A 21961-nucleotide genomic window follows, 5' to 3' on the forward strand; every position below is an offset into this window, starting at 1 on the left:
CTAAGGAGGATTTTTACAAAAAAAAAAAGTCTGTGGGGATTATTTGCATGAACGCGCAAATATATAGGCGGATATAATTCTCTAAACGGGAATGAAATGGCTATTAAAAAAATAATAAAAAAACAATAGCCTAATATGTTTAAGAGCTGCGGGAATGATTTAAGTATGCATTTTTATTTATTTATGGGTTTTTTAAATATCTTTTACAGCTTTATTCTCTACATGTTAAGATCCTCGTAGCTTTTCATTGTTGATTTGCTTTTTCTTAAACGAAACGGCTATTTGGCTGCCACGTCACTGCACGAGGTTTGTTTGGTGTTGTAATCCCAAGTAATCAATAGACCTCTGACAACACATAAACTCACACCTAACGATAATTTACACTAGCACGTTAATTAACCTAACATGTTTAGGTAATTTGGATTTAAAAAAAACAAGAAAACACTTATTTTAGAGTGTGGAAATAATACGCAGACAAGCCGGAGAAAAAGCACAGAGGAGACTAAAGGGATTCTAATGTGGGATTTTTGAGACAACAGCAAAACCAAATTCACCATGGTGATTAAAATGATAATAATAATAATAATAATAATAATAATAATAATAATAATAATAATAATAATAATAATAATAATAAAGGAAGAAAGAAAGAAAACGAGAAAGAAGAAGAGGGATGAAACACTTGTCGACACCGTTCATAGGTTTTTATTAATTTAAATTTGAATTTAAAATTGAAGGGTAAATATCTCAATGAGAGTTTGAACATTTATTAACTTAATAGCTAATCTCTTATCAACTTTAAAAAGTAGACGAATTTACTTTATAGTAATTTCAGTTGTTTTGTTGTAACACGACTTCACCCACTGTGCATTTTAAAACCATTTTTATTGCCACCATTATGAATAAATACATAAATAAATAAATAAATAAATAAATAAATAAATAAATAAATAAATAAATAAATGGCATTTGCCTCAAAATTTTTGGTGAAATGAAATCCACACGAGAACGACTACATATAATTTAGCGAGGGCATTGCAGTAATGACTTGCTTCCTGCGCTGTCGGGTTTGCCCGGCCGGTTCCTCCTGGCCCGCGGTCAGCTGATCCAGGCGGACTCGTCTCCTTATTAAAGCGCCGCGGATTAAAAGATCAAACGACCGCAGGCAGGTTGTGTTCGCCGGGATGACGAGCGGATGAGAGGCAGGAATGAGTTGTGACAAGTCCGGTGGTTGAGCGGCTCTGTCAAGCGGTGCGTCAACCCCGGTGAATCACCGAGGAGGGAGGAGGGAGGAGGGAGAGGATAACGAGGGAAGAAGAGGAGACAAGGATGGAAAAGGAGGGCAGGAATGGGAGAAAAAGAGGAGGAGGAAAAGGCTACAAAAAGGCTCCGCCGTCATGCAGTCTGTCACACGGACCACACAAGTCAGCGAGAAAGCCCTGCGTTAGATTCATCATATGACGTGTTGATTTTTTTTATTTCAGGAAAACACGCATCTAAAGACGGAGGGAGGACATCACCTGTTGACTTATCTCCGGTTTTTTTTTTCTCCCCCTCTCAGAAAGTTGAGCCAAGACGTCAAGAAAATTTCTTAGAATTTTTTTTTTCACCCTCAACAACGGAATAAACAGAGCTGGAGATGATGAGCAGCTTTTGTAGAGGTAAGACCATTAGCATTTGATTTTTATAAGCTGTAAAAGCAACTGTGATGTCAGTTGAACTCTTCAAAAATGTTTGACTTATTTATCCCCTCCCACGTCCTCCCCCCCAAAAAATTAATGACTTGCAAATTGGCCTTAAATGCAGGTGCGTCTCCGGTAAATACTGTCAAGGGGTGGCCATGGGTTGGGGGGGCACATCAAAACCAAAAGTCATAGCAGAATCTAAAGACTTTGTTTATTCATGTTGCAATGAAAGGACTTAAAATGTTGGTCAAATGAAAACAAATCTTAAAAACACAAGATGATTTGATAGAGCATGTTTGTTCAATTTAACGCCACCACAAAATTCACTGGCTACGAATACAACAGCAGCTCTATTTTCTAACCTAAGTCTGTTATATTGGAATTATTTACAGACCTTTATTTTATATAGTAAACTATGATTGAACAATGCAAAAAATAACACAAATAAATAATTCATAAAAAGAGATGGCTAGATGAGTGTGAAGTACTAAAGTTGGGGAGTAGCACACTTGATTTAGAAATAAATACTCATGCACTCATCCGTCTTAAATAAATATCAACTTATTAAGTGTTAAAATAAAATAATCAATGTCAAGTGTAGACAGGTGGCACCACTGCCAAAACCTGATACAGAACAAAAATTCAATCAAATACTGAACAAATTCATTACAAATGAAAAAAATGTGTTCGGGGTGAAAATTGTGAGCGTAAAATGACAGAGAAAAAAGCAAAAGTTAAAAGCTGAATGTGTGACAAGGTTGAAGGGGGTCAGAGCAGCCAGATCCCCCTGTCTAGTTAACTGTCACTGATATGAGAAAGTACATGATTCACTTTAGTCAGGGTGTGGGAGGACACACACACCCACACCCCCACACGCCCCCGCACACACACATAGTGTTTCCTCTTGGGATGAGTGGCCTGGCTGCTTCTCCTCGTCTATGAAAGGAAGGGAAATGTTAAAAAAAAAAATGAAAATGAAAGAAAGACAGAAGGAGAATCTGTGGGAAAATCATTTTCTCTTTTCTACCTTCATCCTTTGACCAGTCTGGGTGGCCAGAAAGTGGAGAATATTAAACTATCAGCAAATTCAGTAGAACTTTTAAAGGATAATAAATATAAAGCTAAGCTGCTTCCCTTGACACGCAGAGCAAATAAATACACAATAAGACATTGCCTTTGACTCTCAGAGCATTAATCTCTCCAGGTTCAACCGTATCTGACTCCACACAGCTCCTTTCCTGCCTGATGCTGCAGAACACACTCTCACACTGTCAAAAGACAAAAAAAAAAAAAAACTGCATGGAGGCTTGCATTAGACTCGGTGTGTTTCAGATAAAACCTTTAGTGTGTCTTGGATCAGGGAGCTCCAATCAGAGGAAACAAAGGAAGCAGGAGAGACAGAGGGAGATGTGGAAAAAAAGGGAGGATAAACTGAACTCCTTCACATCTTCTGATTCGCTCAAGCCAATTCTTCACGGTGCATACAAGAAGTCAGGAAGGTTTGTGGCGAAGAGGTTACGTTTGTGTGTGGGTGTGTGTGTGTGTGTGTGTGTGTGTGTGTGTGAAGGACAGGAAGGAGAAACAGATAAAAGGAGAGGGGAAACTGGCTGCAGAGGGGTTAATGCAGTGCAGATTGACAGAAGTTAGGAGCACCCAGAGGGGAGGGGAGGCGAGGGGAGGGGGGCTGATATAAAATGAGTCGGTCACGCTTTGAACAGTTACACATGCTGTTTACATTTTTCCCAAATTAACATGGCCCCTCGCTTCAGAAAACTCTCCCTCCCCTCCACCTTTTCCTCTCCCTCCTCCCCCTCTATCCTACCAGACTCTAACATGTCCTTTCCTCCCCAAAACCTGAAAAGTTCCCATCACAATACCAATTAAAATGTTTTCTTAAATCATACACAGTTAGTTCTTTTATTCTCCAGCTGGTACATTTTGAGCGTAAGGTTCTGAACATAAAAACACAACTGAGAGAAAAAACTAAAATAAATCACACTTAGCACACAGAAGTGTAAAATTCAGCCTGACAATGATACAGCAGACAATATGTTCCTTGTTTTCTCCGCGAGTCCAAATCCCTAAAGGTTTTACTCTGCATTTCAACTTAGTCCACAAAGGTTTAGAGACTGAACTGAACTGTTTCTCAGAATAATCTCAACAACCTGTCCAAAATAACACAAAGTTACGGGTACAAGGGCAGCAGCCCAGGGCCCAGCGTGTTGGGGAAGCAAAGATTTATCTAGTTATTTTTTTATGAATGCTTATTTTACAAACATTTCATGAAGATCTGCCAGGGGACATGTTAAACAAACCATGCATCAATTCTTACCAGCTGATGTGCAAGCCTACCTATCACGGTGCAGTATTGTAGGACAAAAATTTTTAATAATTTGTAGATAGGGGACTGAAACTGGCTCCAGCCCAGAGGCCCCCCAATAGCTGTAAATTTGGCTCTCTATGTTTTTCTCCTAAAAACATATTTGTTATAAAATCACACCTGTTTACTGAAGTATGGATTCCCACTGCAGGATTTCACAAAATACAAGGCTGTAGAGAAAATCTGCTTCGTGTACAACAGGTACAAGAATCGAGATGATCAACAGGAGTTAATAAACTCCCTTCTAACTTTCACTCAAGTCAAGTGAATTCCATGTTTTATATTTTCCAAATATTTGACAAACCCAGGCAGCGTCCTTATATGTACTTCTCAAAAGTTTTGCCGCAGTTGTACAGATTACAAGTAAACCCACTTGAAGAAAGGATTAGATTAAAAAAGTAAATAAAAAAAAAAGGGGGGAAAATATAAATGTGCTCAAAGGAACTCTGAACATGTCTTTTGTGATGACACCGGGAGAATGTGTTCATGGAAACTTCTTTTCTTTTGCAGGGTAGATTTGATCTGGAGTAATTATTGGTTTACGACTGAGAGCAAAATAAATGGAAAACATGAAATGTTGTTTTAAAGATGGTGTCGTAAATGCCACATCCTCTGCTTTGTTTCAAAATGAGCTGGCTTCATTTTACCGAGAAGCGCAGCTGGTAGCTTTAAAATCCAATAGCAACTCGTATCAGAAGAACTATTTCACTTAGCAGCAGTTCAGTTTAGGTTTCTACTGTCCAGCGTTTTAAAGAACCACATTGCAATCCTTCACAATTCACATGTTTGATCCAGACTCACTGAAGCTTCAAAACACGAACGTCATCTGAAACAGTACTGATTAAATGTCATGCAGTTTGACTGCAGGTGTGCAGCAGCAAAAACCAATGGAGAATAACGTCTCAGCACTTGGTATTTAATTTTTAATAATGTATTTGTATTTTTGGGAAAACTTTTACCTGGGAAAATAAATGCTAACGTGGAATCTAATGAAGAAAATGAAACAATTTAAAGTCAATCTTAAGTTCTTGTTTTTGGAATGAGTTTTATTTAGTGTTAAACTGACTTTATTTTTGTGCAAGAAAACCAAGTTTGTTAGCTTGCACTTTTTGATGAAAACAGTAAATATTGTAAAATTACTATTTTTTTTCAATTGCTGACATGTAAAGCTGTTTTGAGAGTAGATGAATTATAATCTTGGTGTAAACAGAGCTAACAAAACAACATCTACAAGTAGAAAAAAAAAGGCAGACAGAGCATCATAAGGAAACTATTTCTGTTATAAACACATTTTGAAACAGAGAACTTCCAAGAATGCAACTTGTGGCTTTTAGTTTTGGCACCCAAAACCTCCAAGAAGCTGCAAATTTCAAAAAACATAAGCAGCAGGTAGGGCGCCTTAGAGAAGTTTTTATGTTCCTTGAAGGTTTTCTCATTTTGTTGTGTTGCGACCACAAACGTGGGTGAATTTTAATTATTATTATTTTTTTTTGTTAGACCAATACAAAAGAAAAGATGTGAGTTGGAAGGAAAGTTATGTGTTTTTAAAAGTTTGGGTGTATGCTCAGGGTTATTGTCCTGCTGGAAAAGCTTCTACAGAACATGATGTTGCTACCGCCAAGTGTCATAGCGACATAAAGTTATTTGGTTTAGCATTCATCACTTTTGTCCCACATTACAATTTTGCCTTACTTTGTTCATGTTGAAATTTGTGATAGAGATCTCAGGACAAAAAGTGAAACAGTCAGATCTGTTAAAGATCCTGATATATCAGATATTGTGTGATAATTGCTGCCTTTTGCAGACAACTGCTTGCACTAGATTTTATTTTGGGCCATCAAAGTAAAGGATGGTTAAATGCAAATGCATGCAACACTTTGTAGATTTTCATTAGCAAAAGAAAATAACATTTGAAACCCAAAGACAGCACAGCTCAGGTTTCTTGTCCAACAGAGCCATACACACACTCACACTTTACAGTAACTTCCATTGGCCAATTAATTAATCTAATATATTTAAGTAAATTGGACCCAAAACCTAGAAGAGTGGAATTATTGACATTGATGTAGAAAATTTGGAGAGGCCACTTACAAAACAAGGGGGTCTAAGCAGGGGAAGAGGAGGAGAGTCTGATGTCTAAGGCGGATTTGGAGAAAAGACTGAGACGAATGAGGCGACAATGAAATTGAAACCAAACACAGCAATAAAAAAATGAAGCAACAGGAATGTTCAGATTTAAAAAAAAAAAAAAAAAAAAGATTAGCTTATAAGGTGAAGCAGGAGAGACAACAAGGCGAGAGAAGAAACAAAGCAGAGGATGTGGCATTTACGACACTAAGAAATGGAGTTTCTGGGAATAAACATAATTTTTATAGGATCTCTTTTATTGGACTGTTTTCTGTTGCGCTTGTTTTGGGTCACTGATGTTTCTGAGTGTCTCCATTGTTAGGGGTTTTATGAGCAAACGCCGACAAAGAAATCTCCAGAGAGAAGAGAAGGGAAAAGTACATGGATTAGTGCTTGTATGTCCATTTTTAGATGCGTTTTAGGTGCAGCGATGCCTTTGGATACATGGATTTGCGGCACAGTGCACACTTTGGATGCTTGTGTGTGTGTGTTGAGTTAGCACAGGAATGTACACGCTTGATTGAGGACAGGCTGCACATAAATCTGGCCTTTAACTGTACACAGACACACAACAATGACCCCAAGCCCACATGTGTCTGTCCTTTTCGCCTGTGCCTCTGTCCCCTCACATCAGTGTCCTCATCCGTCTCTTTGCCTCTTATTGTTCAGCATTCAGGAAAGTGATGTGATAGACGAAAAAAAAATCACCAAGTTATAAAATGACTGTAATCTATTAACAGATATGTGGAAAATGAAGCAGCTTGACTAAGTTTGGCTGTCATGAGTTGTTCCCAGAGGCAGAAGGAGCCTCCAGCTGCCACGTTAGCCGCATGACAGTAATTATGCAAATCAGGGTAGAGGATGGGTGTTTTATATAAAGAAAAAAGACATAAAAAACATTTTTATGTGTGCACTGAAATATTTAGCAAACACATGTGGTAGAACATAATAAGCTTCCTTTTTGTATAAGAATTTAAATGCTAAATTTCCATCGATTTTAAAAAATATTTTAGTTTGAAGCAGATTGTAATCGGTTTATCTTCACCAGTATTTTTCTCCCACGAACGTTGGCTGCTTTTCACTCATTTTCAATCGTAATTTTCAGACCTACTGATGATTTTCCAATGTTTTGGTTTGTTTGCTAAGGCACTTAACTCTGACCTATGACTCATGCAGGCATGAGAAAAGTCAAACTCCTTGCAGGCTAAATATGAGGTGAACGTGGGATGAATGACTCAGGCAGTTTGCGCAGTATGTACATCAGTTAAAGATGACTATCAAAGACCCATGGGTGGAAAATGCCAAATATTTTAACTAACATTTTCCTCATTTCTACCACTCATCGACGAGTTAAACTGTCTTATTTAGCAGAATATTAAGTCTAACATGCAGAACAGAAGCATGTTATAAAAAAAAAGTAGTGCAATGGACGCTGATATGTTTGTAAATAACCCATGTTTTTATTTATTGGGCCTACAAAAAAGTACTTTTAGTACAAAAATAAGCTGGAGCTAATTTGCGTCTGTAGCTTAGAAACACAATTTCTGGGGTTAATTGTCTCTGAGGGTGGAAGTTGTGACCATGGCTTTGCTGTGCAGATGGTTTGATACGGTTCTGAATAAAATTATGCCGATTTTCGCTGTGGTTTAGATTTATTTTACTGCAGTTTTGTCTCCTTTCTTTGTGATTTCCATCGTTACTCACACTTTTTTAGTCTCGCTGTTGCCATGTGGGCTGAGGTTTTTTTTATTAAGACGCTTGCTGAACTAAAGTCAATAAACATTAAATAGAGTTAATATTAATGTTATAGCAGCTAATCTTTTCAGGCAGTAGGTTTATACTTGATATCGTCTTAACTTATTTTGAATAAGATGCTGAGTAAAGAGGACTGATAAAACTTTGGTCAATTGTATATTAAACTTAAGATATGAATGAAAACAAGCTGTTACGCAGACATGAAAGGATAATACTGCAGGGCTGTAAAGGAGCAGAGAAAGGCATTCGTGATCTCCACAGTAGGAGTAATATTTTATAGTCTGAACATTTCAATCTGACTTGGATCTTTGTTTTGTCAGGTCAAGTGTTTAAACAGTAGAAAAGGGATTCATTTGGATTTTCCTCATTTACTGTTATAATAAATTATTATTATTTGTCCTTTCATCACATTTTTGGCTCATGCCGTTAGTGCAAAATATGTTTTACAGCAGGTTTTCAGCAAGCAGGTTGTGCAACTGTAGATTCAACACAATCCCAGCTTTTAAAACACTACTGCTCCTAATCGTGTTTCCATTGCTTAATCTTTTTGTTGGTGTGTGTTTGACGCTGACATTTCTATGAGTCTTTTTCACCTCTATAATATGGATCGGTTGCATTTTTTAGCCATGTTTCATTTTACTATGATTCTTTTATTTTCTAGCATTTTTTTTTTTAGATATAGTCAAAAATAATGATTGCTCTTGTTTGAATTTATTTTCTGTCTTCACTAAAACATTTAATGATTTATGTGGCTCAATAGTTACTTTAATAAATCTATATACAAAATATTTGATTACTTAGTTCAATTACTTATTTATTCGCAATTTCCACAGATTCAAAGTAAAATTAAACATCTTCCCAAAAACGCATTGCTTCCCTCAGACTGTTAAATATTTCTTATGTGTCTGACTTCAAATCTCTTACAGGCTGAAATTTAAAGTTAGGGTGTTTTTTTTTTCACTGTAATATGATTTCAGTCTGTCATGAGAACATTTTATGGAGTTTTACATTTCTCCTGTCGAGTGTGAGTGGGTGGAAGCACATTAAAAGTAATGCACCATAAGTGAATTTATTAGTTTTTATTAGTGAGTTGAATGGGAACTTTGCAGAGTGGATATTTTTTTAGTACAACTTATAAAAAGACTTTCTTTTTACTTTAAGACATTAAATCAGACTCTACTTTTCCTGTTGTAGGTCAGATAGTTACCTATTTTTAAAATTTTGTTTGTTAAATAGCCGAATAATCAGAGAACTATAGATTTTTTAAAATGTATTTAAATTCAGAACGTTACATGAATTTTCTTAATGTTGGTTAAAATTGTCTTTTAATCTGTGTAACTTGGGTCAAACATTTTGGATTCCCTTTCCTCATGATGCCATTTAATTTGTGAAATTCACCAGTTAATTCTGCAGCAAAACAGCCCACAACATAATGCAGCCACCACTCTACTTCACAGATGGGATTGGACTTGCAAAATTATTACATCCTGAGAATGCATTTAAAGTCACTCATAGAAGCTGTATGTTTGAGGTGTTTTTCTAATAAACATCCACATGTGTGCCTTGATTTAACTCAAATATTGTGAATTAACCTATCAACAATTATTTTAATTAATAGTAATCTTAGTGCATGTAAATCTCTAATACCTTGTTCATATCTTGGCATTTAGGAAATCTAAATAATTTTGCTAATCCTGTTTGACCTAAACCAAAATGTTTAGTCTGACTTGATGTCAGACAGTGAGAAAGAAGGTTATGTGTCTTTTTAGTGTATGTAAATATCTGGTTTCACTGTAACTGATATTACCTGGTTTTGTTCTCCGCTGCAGCTCCTCTGCAGCAACAGAATCAAAGCATGTAGCAAATTTAAGTCTGGAAAACACAGCTTGGGCTCGTTTACGGTTAAATCCAGTCTCCAAATTTATACCCAGATCATGACAATCTACTTTAGCCTTCCTAATCAATGTCACATGGGAAACAATAAACATAAATTTCAGCCTGATTAACAACATCTTCTGTGCACGTACATTATGTTTTCTCTCTGCTTGGGAGCTCTTTCAAGTGGTTAGAGTGATGGAGGGCAACCTTTTTTGGCAGCCACTTTTTCCTGGAGCAGACCGGTTACATTTACTTGCGCATGGTTTTCCCACCGTACCAAATTCTCTTTAAGTGCTTGTTTGAAACCTCAAATGGTGGTGCATGTTGTGAAAGATGACATACCAGCGCTCTCAGATGGAAGTGGTACAACATCCACAAACACCAGGTCATTGGTTTACCAAAACACCGTCTGGGTTGTAAAGTATCCCGCCCTTACAAGGATCTTTTTGCCCCAAAACTTATCCTTATGCCCTAAACTTCAACTCTGACCTCTGACCCTCTGGTGGTGTTTAATTTAAACCTATTTGGGGCTCAGAAGCTGTGCATGTTCCGCTTTTTTGGTCTGCTCTGCAGATGGCAGCCAGATTCCAGAGTGCCACATCTGACATTACAACAGAGAATCAACCAAAGACAAAAATATGATGTGCTGTGAATAACAGTGCTCCCATGTGTGGGTGTGTGTGTGGGTGTGTGTGTGTGTGTGCAGCTCAGATATGTATGTGCATCTGCTGTAGGATGCACAGATGCGGGTCATGGTCAGCCATTGGAGGGAACCCCGGTGTTGCTGTAATGCAATCCTCCCACTGAGAATGTTCTGGTTTCATCCCTGCCCCGTGGAGTGTGCTTCCACTGCCAGGTACACGGAGTCGGCCTCGAACCCGCAGGGCTCTCCTTGAAGTCAGCCGATATGCCGACTGTACTGTAGTTACTCAATCTAATATTATATAACAACAAAACAGCTTGGAGTCTGAATTATCTCAGTTTACTCGTACAAAGAGAGATTGTTTTCAGCTGCAGCAAAGGTTGCCTTCATACATGTCAGAGCTCAATCAAAACAACAAGAGCCTTTCACGTCTGGCAATCATCTCCTGAGCATGTGGTGGCAGACAAAGGGAAGCCGCTAGCAGTAGTTTGGGCTTATTTTTACCAGGAGTGCTATTCCTTCCTCTCCCCGGGACTCATTTTCTTTGCTACCTGTTTATACCCTTTTTAATGCAACCTACTTACCTCTAGGGCTGTTTACTGAGTCACTGGTGTTGTGGTGAGTTCTGGGGGGTAATTCAGGATGCTCTGCGGCACCAGGAGCTGCTAATGTGCAGCTGAAAGATGCGCATTGCATCTGACAGGTGATGAGGCTTTTGCAGTTAGGGAGAACGGAGGAGGTTTTGTTGGCAGATGCTGGCCTGGTTGACTGATTTCGAGGTGTGTGTCTGTGTGGGAACATGCGGGAGCCGCTTCTTGGCTAGACCTCAGTAATTTAGATAATAGTCTGGGGGAGGATTTTTTTTTTTAATGCTATCAACAACTGAAGGTTAGCAGGTAGCGGAAACATTAGCAGCTACATTGCCTTGAGACGAGCAGTTAGGGAGTTGTTTGTTCAGGTTTTGTCCATGTCAGCACAGTGACAGGCGTTTCTAATCTTGATTTAATTTGAAACTGCCAACTTCCCAATCTGTCATTCAATCTGCCAGGAAAGTTCATTTGGCAAATATGTTTTGAAGTGAGGTTTAGCCTGCTGGGTGGGTTGAGATATCTTGGGAAATATGTGTCATCACAGTGACTTAGTCTTTATTATCGCAATTTGTAACAAGAGGATTTATGCTCCCAATTTGTTCACTTTCTAATTATTTTCCCAGCTCTGTTTGTAGCATATTAAACGAAAAAGGTGTTTTCTTTTTTAAATGCAGAGCCTTGCAAAAGTATCCATAGTCCTTTTTATATTGTTACAGACTTAAATGTATTTTACTACTAGAATTTTATTTAAGAGATCAGAAAGTGGTTTAGAACTGTAAAATTAGTGAAAAATGGTTTTCAACAATTTAAAAAGATGGAAATTGTGGTATTCCCACTTTACTCTATTACTTCTAAAGGAAATCCAGTGCAAAATAATCTACAAAAAGAATCTACCTTTGTGTTGTTAAATCTCAATATGAATCCAGCTGTTCTGTTTTGTTTATTAGAGAATATTAGTCAAGAAAGAGCATCAAGAAGACCAAGAAACACAACAAACACGTCAGGAAGAAAGTTGTAAAAATGCTTAAGGCACGTTTATGATAACCATCCATACCAGGGAAGTCTCACAGGGTTAATGTTAGCAGCATTATTCATCCATCTGAACATGTAGGGAGTTCAGAAGAACTGCATACCCACAGGCTGGACAAGAACAACATCAAACTGGGAAGAAGCCAAGAGAGGGTTGGTAACTCTGTAGGAGCTACAGATCCAAAGCTCAGGTTGGAGATCATGTTGACAAGACGTCTATTAGTTATGCAGTTCACAAATTTGGCCCAAGGCTGTTGCTGAAAGAAGTATATTTGGCAGTTTATCAGAAGACGCTGAAGGAGGGTATTATGTGTTTTCTAGGCACAATAAAAACAACTTAAAAGAAATTTGATTTTGAGTCAACATAGCATGATACAAAGAGCAAAAAAGTAGATTTTGCACGACTCCACACACACCCTACTCCTCCCAATCTCCTTTAAAGACAGTTTTCTACTAAGATGAGACCAAAACTGAATTTTGTTCCACATCCCCACTTTGGCTCATGATGGTGGGAACGTCAGCATTTCTTTATGGGGGTAAGAAGAGCTGATCAGAGCTGATGGAAGATGAAAGGAGCTAAAACAGGATAAAAAGAACTGTAAGAGGCTGCAAAAGCCTTCCAGCAGGACGATGATCCTAAGCATAAAGCCTGAGCTACAGTGGATTGATACAAATTCATGTGTGGCCTACATATATGCCAAATCTCGAAAACAGCTTTCCACCTAACTGACTATTTTGTAAAGAAGCGAGCCGTGAAATATTTTGGTGGAAACATCATGCTGTGGGAATGGTTTTGTTCAATAGCGACAGCGTTCAGAGTGAATGGAAAGACAGAAAACTTTAGACAGCGGTGGAGTTTCACCTTCCAGCAGGACAACAACCCTAAACATACAAACAGCGCTACAGTGGAAAGGTTTGTACAAAGGGCTGTACATTTTTGTCCGTTGAGTAGTATAGCATACATAAGAACAGTGAGTTTCTACCCAACCCTGTTTGGGAGTGGGCACCGATACGGCTGAGTCACAGGGAAAACGCGTTGGCTGTTTAAGGTCATTTCTCCATTCATCGGGCCCAACAGCGTGTTAAAGCTAAATGTTTTGAAATATGTCAGAGCGATTTCACTTTAGGTCTCTCGTTCTTCTTGTGGGGTCCATCGTGGAGGATGACAGGAACAAAAGGGAGGGAGCAGGAGAGCTAATCAGGGTTAATTGGTTGCTGTTTTTTCTTTTTTTCTAACCTGAGGCAGAAAGGAGACAGAGGAGAAACTCTGGAGGAAAAGAGAGGAAGGCTTAAGTACACTGTGACTAATTTAAAAGGAGAAAGGGATTGAATTGGTGGGGCAACAGGAGGGCCGACTGAGGTGTGTCTGAGCTGGATGGAGGCTGACTGAGCGCCAGAGAGAAATATTGTGCAATGCACTTTTCACACCTAATGAACAGCAGCATGTTTTAGGAGAATGAATCACGACTTTCTGTCTGGGCAACGACAGGATGAAAGGGAGCGCCAAGAGGATGGGAAAGGATGACGGAGTGCAGGAGGAGGAAAAAGTGTTGTGTTTGGAGAAATTTAGCGGGGAAAAAGGTGAAAGCATCCAAAGAGTGCAACAAAAAAACAGGAGACGGACGTACATGTAGTACCGTACTGTCGAACAATCAAGCTTTCAGCTCCAATTTTCTCTGTTTGAAACCAGAGATTTGGGCTCTGAAAGGTTTCAGTGTTGCTACCTCCCACTTCCTCTGATCGCCCCGTCGTCTCTCTTTTCCTCAAACACACATAACATCACTGTATACAATCACAGCAATGTAATGCTAATCCACGTATATGATGTCGTCTGCAAACATTCTAGCAAACATTCTAGCAAACACTCACATGTAACCTAAAGCAGCTATACAAACAAGCTAAAACCTAAACAAGACAAGACGACAAACCGATGCAAACACCTTAATAGTTTGTGATGGTAAAGAAAGCCACATGTCTTTGTTTTTGGGGAATTTTGGTCAGGAATGAACATACGTGAGCTTTTGTGTGAACCCTGAACATAGGAGACATTTGTTTTACTGTCTAGAGCTATTAAGCAAGGTTTTATTTAAAGCCAGAATAAACCTCCAGCAGCCAGAGACCTCTAAAACGAGATTGGAAACGGAAAAGGTTTCATTGGCAGTGTCGGATAACTCTGACCCCGGCAGGGTGCAACCGGGTTAAAGTCGTCGCCACACAGGCAATGAAATAAACCTGAATATTTTTTACAATTCCAACAAACAGGGTTATGGTGAAGTCTGGAAACCGCTGCTGAATGTTATTTCTGTCCATTTAGTCATTAGATGTATTACAAAACTCGGTTTCCAATATAAATAATCTCAAAACATGTGAGAAAATAATAGCTGAAATAAATTCTGCCTCTTTGTTTTTAAAACAAATAACTCTGCTGTGCGTGCTAACATTTGGACACCTAAGACATGCACGTCATTATAGAAGCATCTCTAATTGCCGGAGTTTTAATCAGCCTTTTTCTTTTGATTTCCCCCCACAGTCAGTCAGCTGCTGGCCGGTGCTGATGGCTGCTGCCGTGGCAACGGCCGTGGATCCTTCCCACAACCTGGCCAGCGAGAGAAGTTCGATCGAAAGCACATACGAGCTGACCAAATACCTGGAGTACCAGCTCAAGGAAATCAAAGACGTATATGTGAGTAATTCTTTGAGATTATTTTCATACAAAATGGTTACACACTAAGATACAAATTTTTCATGAAACTTGAAATGTAATTGTTTTTATTTAACAAAGTCACTCTTACTGGTAGGTAACCACAAAATAAATGTGCCTAAAGGATTACTAAAATGTACGCTTTCCTCTGAATGTGGATCAGACTGTCCAGAAACCTTTAATTAGTAGGCCAATTAATTAATTAATGATTCTTGTTTACCTGAGGTATAAATATGATGTGACACAAAGGTCTATTTCTCCTTTCTCTACAAAATGGGAAAAACAAACATGACATTCAAGTAAAACATATGCAGATCTTTACAAGTTATAGAGTGGCTACAAGACAGAAGATACTCACCTAATGTCAAACTGACCGTTTGCACGTGACGTCACTCTCGTCGAAACCCCGCCCACTCCGCCATGACGGACGTCAAAACAACCTGTGCGCTCCTGTAAAGCTTGTCAAAAAATAAATTGATTTAGCAGTAAAAATGGTCACAGGGTGCTGCGCGGTCGGCTGCAGGGAAAGACAAGGATGAAAACCAAACGTGTTATTTTATAACTTTGAATGAGGAAAGATATGGCGGTGATGGATCAGCTCTGTCAGTAGTAATAACTGCTTAGCCCTCAGCGTGATCGCGGATTTTCAGGGAACACTTTTTACAAGGTCAGAAGATTAACGTTCCTAAACTTTATAAGTAAGTATGATCAGAAATCAAATATCGCATTATGGGGAAGGTATGCGTCTAACCATTAGTAACCATGGAAACAATGCCGCACCGTCATGTAGCCTAGCATGTATGAAAACAAACAAACAAACAAACTGGTTAGCATCTCGTCTAACAGGACCGTCTATGGTTCCCTAATCAGGTGTGTTACGTTCACAGACAAATTAGCTCGACTCGAACAAGTAGAAGCTATGAATAAACTGACAAAAACAACTTGGGAAAACAATTTTAGTTGCTCTGTAAAATACTCCCGTCCCTCACTTCCGACGTCAGTCATGGCGCCTCGAATGATTAAGTGACGTAGTTGCAAAGGGTCAATATATAACTTCAGTCTCCATAACAACCATTCAGCGCTATTTAAAAAACCATTTCGGAGTGATTTTGTCAGTAAAAAGACTTTTCTTTCCTGTCCTACATCACAAACAGGAAAATATAAGTTTGCTAAACTCTACCAGAACTTTAACTGGAAGAATGTGATTAGGTGAGACCAGGAGATATTTGGGAAACAATGACTGAATATTTGGAAAAGCTCCTTATGCTCACTGTTGGGTATGTTGGAGGATTGTTTTCCTTCTGAAGATATGCTAATATTTTTTTTAAATTTTAAACCTGAAAACAAACATTTGTTTAAAATAATTGTATTAGGGTGCTGAGATCCTAAATTTAAAGAATTATATGCAGTTCTTTGACTCTTCTCCAGGGATGAGAGAGACAGAAAAGAAACTGTTAAGAAAAGTTAGTTTGTTTTAGCCAAACATTTGTTTTTCATTTATCCTTTCCTCTTGCTTAAACTGAAGTAAGTCAGATAAATCAAATTATTTTGACACTTCTAGCTTTACTTGAAATCCAGAAGACTTAAAAAAAAATTTTTATTGTTGATTTATGTCACTTATCAACTATTAATCTTCTCCTTTTGTTTGACCTGGCAGTAGCACTGATTTGGCAAAAATCAAATAGGACATTGTTTTTATTAGACAGAAAATCCATTTTGGTTTATTATTTTCCCCTTTTCTCAGCTGACCTGCTGCTTTTCTTTTTATTATTCCTGAGTTTTGAGAATATTCCCACAGCAGCCTAGTTCTTGAAGGATTTCATTGACTTTCAAGCAAAGAAAAAACAGTTCAAAGTGTTCAAATGATGTTTTTTTATGCTCCAAAGGTTTTTGCTAGCCTGCCTCACGAAGCCTTATTTTTCTAATTAATTTGCTGAGATATGGGAATGTGTCAGCAGAGCTCTGTTAATCCAAATCTGGCAGATTTTCATTCAAAACACTGTGGTTAACCCAGCTGTTTTGTAACTTTGTTGGGAAAGAAAACAAAGTCAAACTGCAAAGTCACCGTCACTCGTCGCTTTGTTTAATCTGCTGTTCTGCTTGTCTTAGTGTATTTCCAGTTTGTATGTATTGATTAAATGTGAAGGCAGCCCTGTTTGCAATAGTCTTCTTTATATTTTAATCATCTCTTTCTTTCTGCTTTTCCTCCAGCTGACATATCTGGGCCCGCCGTTCAATGAGAAAGACTTCTCTCCTCCTCGGCCCAACAGCACGGCTCTGACTCTGCCGAGTGCCGCCACCCGACTGGAGCTGTGGCACGGCCTGGAGAACCAAGCCCGACTCGCACAGAACCAGAGGGCCTACTCTATCCTGCTGGCTGCTGTCAGAGAGCTGGCCCGCTCCACTCTCTGCCCATCCCTCAAAACATCCCTGCTGCACTTCTGCACCGGTCTGGATGGACTTCTCGGCTCCATTTCTGCACTGATGAACTCCCTTCGGTTACTCGTCCCCCCCTCAAGCTGCAGCTGGCGAGCTGCAGTTCCCGCAGAGGGGCACTGGGAGCAACCGGCCTGCTCCGCTCATGAGCCAGAGCCTGTACCGATCCAGAGATGGGTCAAGAACAGAGTCCAGTCAGCGTGGCAGCCAGAGAAGAAGTCGGATAAAGATGGTCAGAGAGAGGGAAGACGGCGACCAGATGGATAGAAGAAGAGGGAGAACGGGGAAGAAATCGGAGGCAAACACTGCTGTGGGGCAGAGTGGTGGACAGAGGGAGAAGGGAAGAGGAGAACGAGTGAGAAGAGAGGAGAGGGAAGAGCAAGAGGAGGTGCAGGAGCTGAAGGAAGAGGTGGACAACTGGGGCAGAAGGAGAAGATTGTTGAGTATAGAAGAGAATGAGGTTGAAAAGAACAGGGAGACTAAAATCAGAGTTGAAGTGTCGTATCTGGGCTCTGGAGAAACCATAAACCATCAGGAAACGAACAACCAGTACAGCTTCAGTCTGAACTCAGCTCACCGAGACGCCCTCAGAGATGACGGATTTATTTTAGAAACAAACAGCAGATTTGTTTTAAAGGGAGAAAAGGACACAGATATGGACTCGGCCTCTTCTTTCTCCTTCCAGCAGCACCAACGGCGTCCTCGCTCTCTTCTCTACCCCACCCTCCCACCTCCTCTCTCCACTCTCTCGCTCCTGTACCAGTTTGGAGTGGGTGAGGAGCACACCTTGCTCCCCCAGCCTGTCCCTCTTTCTCTACAGAGGGGCACCTCCCTTCTCTCTCCTCCTCTGAGTCCACTGCTCTCCTCTTCGTCCTCCTCCCCCTCCTACCTCCTCGTCACTCCTGTCAGCTCGGCCAACGATGAACGATTTCGCAAGGAAGGTGGAGGGCTTCTGGATCCTGCGAGAGCTGCAGAGCTGGTTGTGGAGATCGGCCAAGGACTTCAACCGTCTCAAGAAGAGACTCCGAGGCTGAGACGTTTAGGAGGCCCAGACAAGGAGACAAAGACTCATAAAAGTACAGCAAGGACGGAAATCTATTGTTTTCACAAAGTCTGAGAGGAAGCAACCAAGATCTCTCTAAGCACATTACCACATCTATACTGAACACATCCATTCATCCCGTACTGGAACCAGTGGATAAAGGACTTTTTTGGTTGGTCACCATTCCTGCTACTGGAACATAAAGCACACAAAGCCATGACAAGACTGTTCTGACCGCACATTGGAGGTTATTGAGATAAACTCACTGAGACTGGGTCTGAGTTACCGGACTTCACAGCTCATAGATCAACAGAAAAACCACTGTAGGTGGTTTGGCTTGAACAACACAGACACGCAACGCAGCCTGGCCTGGTGACCGGCAGCGAGACAGACAGTGCAGTCATTGTGCACAAGCTGATTCAGTGACCTCACATGTGTGAATCAGCAAATATTCACTTTCTCTAAAGGAAGAAGGAAAAAAATATGAATGGGCAAAAGACAAGAGGAGGAGGAAAAATGGCCAAAGGAACGATTGAGGCAGAGAGAAGGCATGAGTCAGGGAGTGATCACATATACTAACCAGCAGAAGGTTATTGCTGAGTAATTATTGAGGAAATTGTAGTTTACCGTAATCGCACAACAGAGCCACACATACAGTCCAAGCTGAAGCGGCGAAACACAATTTTTGCCTCTGTTTTAGATTTGGTGCTCACAACGTAAGCTTTAATCTACTCAGATATCACCACTTTTTATAATCTGTGTAATTTTAGAGGCTAAAAATAAAAACTTAAATCATTTTTGCAGTCCTGCTGCATCATATTTTAAGTTAGTGGAGGCACTTTCCCTTACAATAACTTTTATCTTATCAAAAATAAAATAAATGCAGTTCTTTTTTGGCCAACCTAATTGGGAAACCAGTGACTATTTAACCACTGTAGCTAACTTCTACAGTGGTTAATATTAAGAGACAAGTTCAGACCTTTTTGTTTTTGTTTTTTTCAGATTATATTTGTTTGTGCTTTGATAAAATTAACTTCTTTTTTTTGTTCTAAAAAAAACATTTTCCCCAAATTTCAAATGAAACAATTTCATCATATCAGCTTTGTTAAACTACATCTTAGCACTTTTTTATAAGTAGTTAAATCCAGATTTTCAGAAAACTCAATAAGATTTTGATTTCCTTCTGTTAGCCTATTCATTAATGAAAAAAACAACAAAAATCTCTTTCAAATGTTTTATTTGGCATGTGGTTTTTTAAATGCTACATGTACACAAACACACTAAAATCAAAAACTGTAATATCTATATTTTAGCTAAGTGTATACATTACAGGACCAGAACTTGCTAACTGAATTGATTAGCTACACGGAGTGTATATCTAGCTTTCTCCTTTCTGTTAAGCTTCTATATGCATATGTCATTGCATCTGTAGCTATTTGTAAACAAAGTGTTAACACACCAAAGCTGACACATTCCTCTAGTCTGCAAAATTTGTGAAATTGTGTTAACTAGATCCTACTTAGGGAAACTGCAAGCAGTGATAGCTGTCAAGAAACTTAAATAAACAAAGCTTGTCAAAAAGTTTTGTTTATTCAAGGGGAAAGTTAAAAAACAGATTACAAGAAAACTCAATATAAATATGAATCCACCATTCAACTTCCTATCCTTACAAATAAACATGCATCTTACATAACCTCCCTTTCTAAAAAACAACTAAAGTGGTTAAATGTTTAGAGCAATGCGCCCAATCAATACACGCAAATATTATTAATCAAACATATCTTAAATTGGCTTATTTTTAACTGCATAGTAGTGTAGCGATATTGCTTAAGTGTAGACAAATAAAGGGTTTCATATAACTTGTCCTTCATTTTGCCCCGTGGCACGTCTGAGTTTAACAGCTGGAGTATTTAAGCCATATGCTGGAAAGAAAAACTGAAGTAAATCAGTGAACCCAATGCCTTATGCCTTCAACTAGCCTTCAGACTGGATCACTTAAGACACATGCTTGTGCCAGGTGTTATGACAGCAAGTTCAAGACATGCTCACCACTCTGATATTCACTTTTCAAAATGTTGAAGTAAAGCTGTAAGTTGGCTTCACATTCCTAAACTCAAACCAGTCAGCTTTCCCTCCAAGCAAGTTAAAACATTTTGTTTTCAGAATAAATTTGTCGTCATGTGTTTGAAATGTGTGCTGTTATGGCCAAAGGTTATGGATCATATTGCCATTATTTATTGAACAAAAAATGTTTATTTATTTTTCCCTGTGTGATAATACTGTATTGTAACTTGAGAGAGAATAAATACTAGGTTTTGTACACAGCGTGGTGTCATTGGTCATTTGGGATGCAGTAAATGAGAGAACTGGACTCTGAGGTCTGGGCGTTTTCTGAAAAACAAAGCTTAGTTCCCATTTGTGGTTGAAAAAGGAAGGGTGGGGGGGTTAGCAGAGGTTTTATTCGTCTGTCCTTGCGAAAATTTACGACCTTTTTCTTTTCATCTTTCCCTTCCCTTCTCCTAGCTTGCACCATCCCACCTCCTATTTTACTTTCCTTTCTCGTCCAACTATCTCACGAGGCTCGTCTTCCCCCGACTTCCAAAAACAAAAAAAAAAAAACAACTATTGGCCATACTCGTGACAGAGCACATAAGGACAGGTACAAACACACCTTTCCTAATCCGTCCAACAACCCGGCTGTCTTGTTGTGTCTGTTTTAATGCCGCCACTCGGCTCGCTTCTGTCACCACCTCTGCCTCTTATCGTTTTTGGTCATCCCCTGTCTCCCGGTCTTTTATCGCCTCCGCACCTGTTATCTTTTCTTTCTTTCATTTCGTGCTCTCAACTACACGTTTTCCCACAGGCTCTCTGGCCTGAGGCCGGGTATTAAGGGATCAATGAGTATCTCCTCTCTATTACCGTCACCTCCAAGGTAGACACCTGCACACAACCGCATGTTTCCACCCTAAAATCACCAACATACTTGTGCTGGATGCAAAATAAACATCAGTTCACTTATGGCTCTCAGACTAAAAGGGAAAGGGTTAACCGTGTCAGACACATGACACATGTATACATGCACACACACGAGACAATGTGTGTTTTTTACATTTAGTAAGCACTGGCTGAGAGGCTGCCAGTAGTCAACAAAGGCAGCATTGTGGGCTCCATGTGTGCACATTTTATGTGTGAGTTTGTATTGTTTGCCCCTGTGTGGGCTTGCAGGCCCAGCACGTGTGTGAATCATTATCTCTATGTGTCAGAACTTCGTTGGAATGAGGCTTGTCGTGCATAGCTATCTAACAGCCATCACTCACCGTTGCCCTCGCGGTTTCCCTCTCTGCCTGCCTGTTTCTCCCTGTCAGCGCGGCAGAGACAAATCGCTGGAACTAATACGCAATATAACAGCTGAGCTCTGTTAGAGCGACTCAGCCAGCCAGCTCTTTGACGAGGCATCGATATTATTAGCGAACTTGGTCCGCCAGGCTCAGACGGGACTGTCTGCTTGATTGACGCTCAATGATCTCATAAAGAGGGAGCGATGACCTGGGGGTTATCATAGTGGAGAGCTTTTATTTGCTTCTTGGGACCTTTCTTCTGTTCTGGCTCATTGGCTTTTTCTGCTTTTCAACGCTCTAAAATTTAAATCTACCAAAAAAAAGGAACAAAATTTTCCTTTCTCCATCATCCTGTAG

At 39.5% G+C, this 21961-nt stretch overlaps 1 protein-coding gene across 1 annotated transcript; it reads left to right on the plus strand.

The window, feature by feature from the left end:
- Window positions 1-1207: 1207 nt before the first annotated feature.
- clcf1 (cardiotrophin-like cytokine factor 1) lies at window positions 1208-20588 on the plus strand. Its single transcript, XM_032555410.1, has 3 exons — window positions 1208-1661; window positions 14618-14770; window positions 17000-20588. Exons 2-3 carry the CDS (start codon window positions 14642-14644, stop codon window positions 17489-17491), a joined length of 621 nt encoding a protein of 206 aa, XP_032411301.1. The 5' UTR covers window positions 1208-1661; window positions 14618-14641; the 3' UTR covers window positions 17492-20588.
- The last annotated feature ends 1373 nt before the right edge of the window (window positions 20589-21961 follow it).

This window comes from Xiphophorus hellerii, chromosome 23, assembly GCF_003331165.1.
Source record: "Xiphophorus hellerii strain 12219 chromosome 23, Xiphophorus_hellerii-4.1, whole genome shotgun sequence".
Lineage (NCBI taxonomy): Eukaryota > Metazoa > Chordata > Actinopteri > Cyprinodontiformes > Poeciliidae > Xiphophorus > Xiphophorus hellerii.

Coding starts and splice junctions, on each gene's coding strand:
- clcf1 (XM_032555410.1), top strand. CDS start 14,642: ATGGCTGCTGCCGTGGCAACGGCCGTGGATCCTTCCCACAACCTGGCC. Junction 14,771..16,999: donor AGGAAATCAAAGACGTATAT/GTGAGTAATTCT, acceptor CTTTTCCTCCAG/CTGACATATCTGGGCCCGCC.